Source organism: Talpa occidentalis, unplaced genomic scaffold, assembly GCF_014898055.3.
Source record: "Talpa occidentalis isolate TD23 unplaced genomic scaffold, MPIMG_talOcc4v2.1 talOcc4.10, whole genome shotgun sequence".
In the NCBI taxonomy this organism is placed as follows: domain Eukaryota; kingdom Metazoa; phylum Chordata; class Mammalia; order Eulipotyphla; family Talpidae; genus Talpa; species Talpa occidentalis.
In genome coordinates this window covers 86,851,911-86,858,859 of record NW_023600993.1, presented here as the reverse complement: position 1 = coordinate 86,858,859, position 6,949 = coordinate 86,851,911, and the positions used below count along the sequence as shown (strand labels likewise).

Here is a 6,949-nt window from a genome sequence, read left to right as displayed (position 1 = left end):
AAACCCAGAGCAACAAGGCAAAGCCAATGCTTTGGCTTCAAGGTTCTCTGTCCCCTTCCTGTAAATCTTGTCCACAAGCCAGTCAGCTAGCCAGCCGATCATTCACTCATTCGTGTGTATCATTTAACAAACACCATCAGTAAACCACGTGGTAAACACGGAGGGGGGTGGGTACATGAGGATTAGTTAGACCTACCCTTGCCCTCCTGAAGCATAGTTTGGTGGAAGATTCAGAGACAGTCATCCTCACTCATTCATGTATTCATTCGTCACTTAGCAGCTCAACAATTCATTAGCACTGCATTTCTGGCAAGCAAGCATCGCGGTAATCATTGAGCATGCCCTTGCCAAAGAGGAAGTCCTAGTCTACTCTGAGAGCCTCGGTGAGCCATCTTCATTCATTCATTCATTGAAGGGCCACCAACATCCAACCTGAGCAAGGTCTGGGAAAGGACTTCTGCTGGATGACTCAACAGTGGATTCCACCAAGCGTCTCCAAGCAACAAGGCTTCCCGTCTAGCACCCTGGACTCCCTGCGGGGTTCCACCCGCTACCCTCACTATGTGAACCAACCCTGGTGGCAGCAGCCCCAGCCCAACACGACACCTCCCCACAACATGCTGGGGGCTAGTTTTGGTGTCACATCCCACAGAAAACCATGAGCCCATCCACTCAGGCAGTCGTCCTTGCTGCCATCCATCCAGGCACCTTCTGACCGTCCTGGACACCCACAGGTCCCAGAACCCAAGATGCAGCCCCTCTGGGGGTTCCTGGTCCTCTTTAGCTTGCTGCTCTTGCCTTCGGCACTGCATAAACAGCCCTGGTCTGACCAGGACGACATCGCCACACAAAGCAAATCTACCCTGGCAATAGGTAAGCTAAGCCCACGCTCTGTCTCTGTCACGGAGACCGTGGGAATGGTGCCACCTGGACCCTTGCTTGGGAGGCCACTGGTCAATCTTTTCTTTCTTTGTCCTTAGGTATGGAAAATTGAGGTTGAGTTGTTCCTGTGCCAACTCATACTACAGCGTGGTGATCATGGCAGCCCCTCTTGTTTTATTTCGTGTTACTTCCCCTTTACCTCTTGTGTGAACTCTATTTCCCTCTCCCTTGGCAGGCACTGAGGGGTGTTTACTCTAGATCTTCAAATATCTTTGCAAAACACGCAGAGATTTTGTTGCAAGCAGTGGGGTTCTCTACTAAATGGTGCATAGATCAGATAATGACATCAGGCATTTGCGAAATCAGCCTTATTTGAGACTAGATTGGCAAAGATTGGAGATAAACTCAAATCTGCCTCCTGGATACGCATGGAAATGAGGTTATACAGGTTTTGGGGACCAGAGTTGGGATCAAAGGAGTTAAATGTTATTGACTGAGAAGAGGGTGGGGGACAAAGAACTATGGACTTGGCTGAGTGGAGTTCATTGGCCAGTCACAGGGCATTTCATACATGAAGAAGGAAGAGGCCTTTCTACAGATAACTAGAGTTTTGAATTCCTGTGAGTGTACCCCTGCCTCTGGGTACCCCCTCCTCCTCTGTGTTCTCAGTGTCCAGCTAGCCTTTCTGAGCAGTTCGAGGTTGGTTGTTTCTACTTGCTCAGCTGCGACAGATAAACTGTCTATAAATATGTCTCAAAAAGATAAGGTTTTATTCTTTTCTTTCTTGTACTTTGCAGTCTGAGACCAATTTAACCATTTAGACTTGGCTTTAATCCCTCCCTAAGGACTATGCATTCCTCGGTCTTGCAAGATTTGGGGGCAATGACCACGCGGGACAAACTTTAACATTTTTTTACAATGTAGAGATTGAGTTATTCAATTATTTTCTATCATCAGATTTCAGTCCTGAGAATAGAGTTGTCCAATTACGTAGTGTGTCCAGTTTCTGGAGGGAGTCCTCTAAGTGGGTCCCAAAGTTAGCTTTCTACTGTGCAAGCAATAGGAGGCATTTCTATGCAAACCAAAGATAAACAAAGGTTAAAAGTGGAAGCAAACCACAAATCCACTTGGGCTGAGGGCTGTCCATGGAGGAGATTTGTAGATGTCAACCTCGAAGCATCTTCAGATGACAGTCTCCTGGGCTGTGACCTGTGTCCCATTTGTTAGTCTGAGCTCCAGACTTTAAATGCTCCACTGTGGAACCATCAGCCAGAAGAGCTCCTTTTAGCAGCTACTGCCTGAAGACCCTCTGCGGGTGTGTCCCCTCCGCCCTCCAAAGCATCATTTCAAAGATGAAGCATGTGGATTATTTTTTTGGGGGGTGATGTGAACTACTAGCCAGAGTGGGAGTACCAGCTTATAATCCAGGCCTCCTGCCTCCACCCCCACCTTTTCCAGGACATTGTGCAGTGTCACTGGCCCTCTGTCCATTTCCAGTTATTGCCCAGGGCCTCGTGAAGCACAATGTGGAGTGCCGAATCCAGAACCTCCGCCTCCTGGACAGTCTGAAAGCCCTTGGCCAGATGGCCCCAGGCATCATGGGCTGGCTGATTAGCAACATGAAACTCCAGCAGCAGCAGGAAGGCAGGTGAGTACCTGAAGCTCCTCCCTGGACCTGGGACTCTATAAAGTGGTGGGTCAGGACACTGGTGGAGAGGGAAGGAAGGGAGAATAAAGAAAGGATAGAAAGCCCAGCAAAGAATAAATGAGGGCGCAATATTAAGGATCAGGGGAGAGCAGGGTGTTTAAATTGAAGATTTGGGAGTAAAAGTGTGTGCATTTTATTCCAAGAGCAGTGGAAAATGTTGAATGTTAAGAGAATGTTAGGGCCCCTCTGGCTATTCCTTGGGGATTAGTTTGTAGAGGGGCCAAGATCCTGGCAAGGAACCCACAGAGAAACTAGACACTCTCCAGGCAAGAGGTGATGATGACAGTAACAGGTGATGGGAGTGGCCAAACTCAGGCTAAGTTTCACAAGCAGAGCCAGCACAGTTCATTAGCGGGTTGAATGTGAGATGAGGGATGGAGAGTGGTCAAAGATTGCTCATGGGGTTTGTTTCTGGGCAGCTGATGGTGGGCTGTCCATTGAGGGTGGGTGTTGGTCTGGAATAGACTCAGCGTCTGGTCTACAGTTGGCTGTGGGCCATACAGACCTGTTGTGTGAAACTAGAAGGACCCCTGCGACAGCTCGCAGCCCGGGGCTCCTGCAGGTGGCACTTGTCCTCAGAGCACCAGTAAAACCCCCATTGCCAGGTCCTTTTTCTGGATGGTCCAATCCCGTTTGTCAGTCCCAGGCCTTGGCGTCTGAGGCCCCTCACCCTTGCTAGGCCTCTGTTCCTCCCTTTCTAGCACCAACATCACCAACGTTCACCTGGACTATGGCAGGATCCAGATGTGCTTGCAAGAGGAGTGGTTCTCAGCAAACATCTCACATGACTTTGACATTGAATTGAGACTGTGAGTCGTACAGAAGCTGGGTCTGAGAGGAGCGGTTCCTCCTTACTGGGAACCTGCAAACTGAGGGTGGGGGAGGATTTGACAGCAGATTTTTCTGAATCCTGGCTTCCAAACTCACTTGCTGTGTGACCTTGAGCAAGACACAAGTTTTGTGTCTGAACCCTGATTTCTTTAGCTTAAATGTGGAAGGTGGTCATTTATCAGTGGAGACTGACCTTCTGCTCATTTACACTTACATGAGTTCATTATCTAGGGTCTAATTTTTAAAAAGAGAATCCCTTTATTTCATCACCCTTCCTGTCTTTTGTCCTTTAACATCCACTACCCTCAAGGGAAGGGAGTTCCGGGTTAACTGATAAAGTTAACAGAGATTAACTCTCAACTTTTGAATTTCCAAAGCTTCCCAATCTACTTAAAGGATAATCAGAGGCAACTGTGGCTAATGGCAGTTTTCTCCTCAGTCTCGGGTCATAGCATTTGGTGTGCAGACAACGAGACCCCCGGGCTGGTGTGTTAAGTGGATTCAGAGTGGGGATGGCGCCCACCCTCATGGAGAGCCCTTCTTCATGTTGACTGCTCTACCCCCGTCTACTCTTTGCTGCCTTTTCTCCTTCCCCCCTCCTCTTTCCTGTCCACAGGCCCTTCAATAACAAGATCACCAAGATGCATGTGTGCATGATGCTCGTTGCGGAGTTCTGGCTGGACAAAGACGTGTTTGGCCGAAGGAATCTGGTGATAGGCAAATGCTCCATGGAGCCCAGCAGTGTCCACACAACAATCCTGACTGTGTAAGGTCCCAGCTCCACCTCCCCAGGACTGGGCTCCCTCCTGACCAGGAGGACATGCCACAAACAGACCTCACCTTTTCCTTAGGATATACTCCTCTTCCCACCAGGTGGGAGCCCCGAGCTGACCTTGCCAGCCTCCCAGAAACTGGGCTCTTCCTCCTGACTCCCCATGTCCCTTCTGCACAATCTCTGACCTCCCAGAAGCCCTTGCTTCCGCTCTTTCACAACCAATGTCCCTGCATCGTCCACTTCCTGGGACCTCCTCCAACATACCATGGCTCAGACCTCAACTCTTTCATTCTACTCTCCCCCTACAGCAGAAGTAGCTTTCTGGCACAGAAATCTGGTCACATCTCCAGCTCCTGCTCCAAACTTTCCTGTGGGGTCTCACCTTCCTGTGGTTCTCCAATACCCTCTGAACCTCCTGGGTGTCAGGGCCCTTCTGGAGCTTATCTTGCCCAATGCTGCAGCCCTTTGCCCTCTAGTCTTTCTGGAAGACCTACCCCTCCATCAACCCGTTGTGCATTTTCACACCACCATGCCTTTACACGTGCCGACCCTTCACCTGGAGTGACCTTCCTTCTTTAAAGTCTTCCTCATCACACATGCATTCAACAAATATTTTCTGAGAACCTGCTATGTGCCAGGTACGACATGCTTGATGCTAGGGATACAGTAATGAAAACAACAGCGATAAATGAGTATCTACACACTGGCTGACCAAGTCTGTCAACCTCAGCAGACGCTGAGTCCTTTTATTGAGGGCAAGATATGTGTTTGATTTTGCTTTGGAATTCCAGAACACCAAAAGCAACTAAATCCTCAGCAAATGTCCATTCATTTATTCATAGCTGTTCACTGAATGCTTGGATCATGCCAGACATTCCTGGAGTGGACAGTGCAAAGGAGAGACTGGACCCTGGAGCTCTACTCACCTGGTTATAGTCTAAGCAACATAGCAAAGCACATCACCTGTCTGAGCTGCCTCTGTCCGAGTTGTCACTGACAGTGATGTCTTGTTAGGGCTGGTGAGGACTGAGTGACTGCGTAGTCGTGCTCAGTACAAGGCACTCAGCATTAGTGTGATCTGTATTTATCTGTTCTGTTCTATCTACCTCTTTCTAGTGATATTCCTCCAAAGATAAAACATTTTCTCCGCCACCTTAGAGAAAATCTGGATAAAGTCATCCCACACCTTATAGAAAGTCAAGTAAGTTGGAGAAAAACATTTTTGTCTTAGGCGTCCTTGAGTCTGAGGGTCAGGGCACATATAACAAGGAGCTTCTAACCTTGGGCTTTCAAACCTGAAAGATCTCAACCCAAGTTGGGATCTTTGCCATCTGCTGGTCCGACTTTGCCATCTGCTGGTCCTGTGTCCTCGGACAAGTGATGTAGCCTCCCTGAGCCCCAGCTTCTGCATCAGTCCTGTGGGAACCACTTAAGTCCCCATCCCTAGAGTTGTCTTGGGATTTAAGGAGACAAAGCGAGGAAGCGCTATGCATGGTACTTAACATGTAGCTGGACCTCGGTACGAGGAAACCACTCTTGCCATGATTCCGGAAATCCAGCAGAGTCTAAGCTTCTGGCCACAAGCCCTCCCGCTTGCCTTGCCCAGTCCCTGGTCTGATCCTTCGCTCTGTGCTCGTGGCCCAGGTGTGTCCTTTGATCAACGAAATCCTCAGGCAGCTGGATGTGAAACTGCTGAAGAGCCTCATGGGTGAGTGTGTCTGTCTATCCAGAGAGGATGGGGACTGGCAAGTGGCTAGTAGAAGTGCCCCTTCTGGGGCCCCAGTGAGGCTGCTGGGGCATCTGGACATACTGTGCCCTGACCCTGAAACTACCTGCAGCTGTAGCCCTGTCTCCTACCACCCATCCCTGATCATTTGGGCACACAGAGCTTTTTCTCTTCTACACATGCACAAATCTCTTTCCTACCCCAGGAAACTTCCTACCCTTATGGAACACTTAGAGGTGACTATATTATGGCAACCATTACTGTCCATGAGAGAGCTGGACAGCAGTGGGCCAACCTACCCAGCAGGCTGTGTCCACCCAGTCCCAAACCCCCAGGTTACTAGAGATTGCAACTTCAGCACCCACTCCAGTAGCAGTGCTGGCCTCTCCCCTCCCTGCCCTTGCAGACATCACAGTCTAGTGACTGGAAGCACGTAAGACAAGAAGCACATGGCTAGGTACCATTTAGAAAGAGTTTGAACACAAATGCTCCTGGCGCTGGCCCTTGGTCTACAGAGATGATGACAAGCTCCGTGTGTGGATCTGGGGGTGAAGGGGCGGGCACACTGGTGACTGATGCTGCCTCTCCTCCCTACAGAACAGGCTGCTGCTCATGACCTCGACCAGCTGTGAGTCCAGTCAACTCGCCACACACCAGGCTTAAGCATCCTTTAGCTGCTGACTGATGATCAGAAGAAAATTCGACATCAGGGAGCCCTAAGTCTCCCTTAGAGTGGGGCATCCGCTGCCTTGAAACCATGGGCCCTGTGGACATCCAGCCCTCTCTCAAAATAAATTCTCTGTCTGAAGTATGCAGAGGTCCCCAGCTTGGTTCTGAGGTTTGGGTTTCTGCGTCAGACCTGATGTTGGTCTGTCCTAAGACTAAATTGACCTGGAATTGCTCTTTGGCCCTGAAATATCAAGCACCCTTTCTTTTCCTGGATTTGTCAGCCAGATACCCATGCATGGATTTGCTCACCCATGCAGGGAGGATCCTATTGAAACTTCCCATGCCCTTTATTCCCTCA

General features: G+C 49.6%; 1 protein-coding gene across 2 annotated transcripts; it reads left to right on the top strand.

Moving 5' to 3' along the window:
- The first annotated feature begins 512 nt into the window (after positions 1-512).
- BPIFA3 (BPI fold containing family A member 3) lies at positions 513-6,741 on the top strand. Of its 2 annotated transcripts, XM_037521148.2 has the most exons (7): positions 513-873; positions 2,380-2,530; positions 3,292-3,399; positions 4,038-4,187; positions 5,313-5,397; positions 5,841-5,904; positions 6,520-6,741. In XM_037521148.2, exons 1-7 carry the CDS (start codon positions 750-752, stop codon positions 6,552-6,554), a joined length of 717 nt encoding a protein of 238 aa, XP_037377045.1. In that variant the 5' UTR covers positions 513-749; the 3' UTR covers positions 6,555-6,741. The 2 variants fall into 2 exon arrangements, 1 of the variants encoding a protein (XP_037377045.1); XR_005127231.2 differs by lacking the exons at positions 5,841-5,904; positions 6,520-6,741 and adding an exon at positions 5,039-5,215 and having other exon boundaries at positions 5,313-5,352.
- The last annotated feature ends 208 nt before the right edge of the window (positions 6,742-6,949 follow it).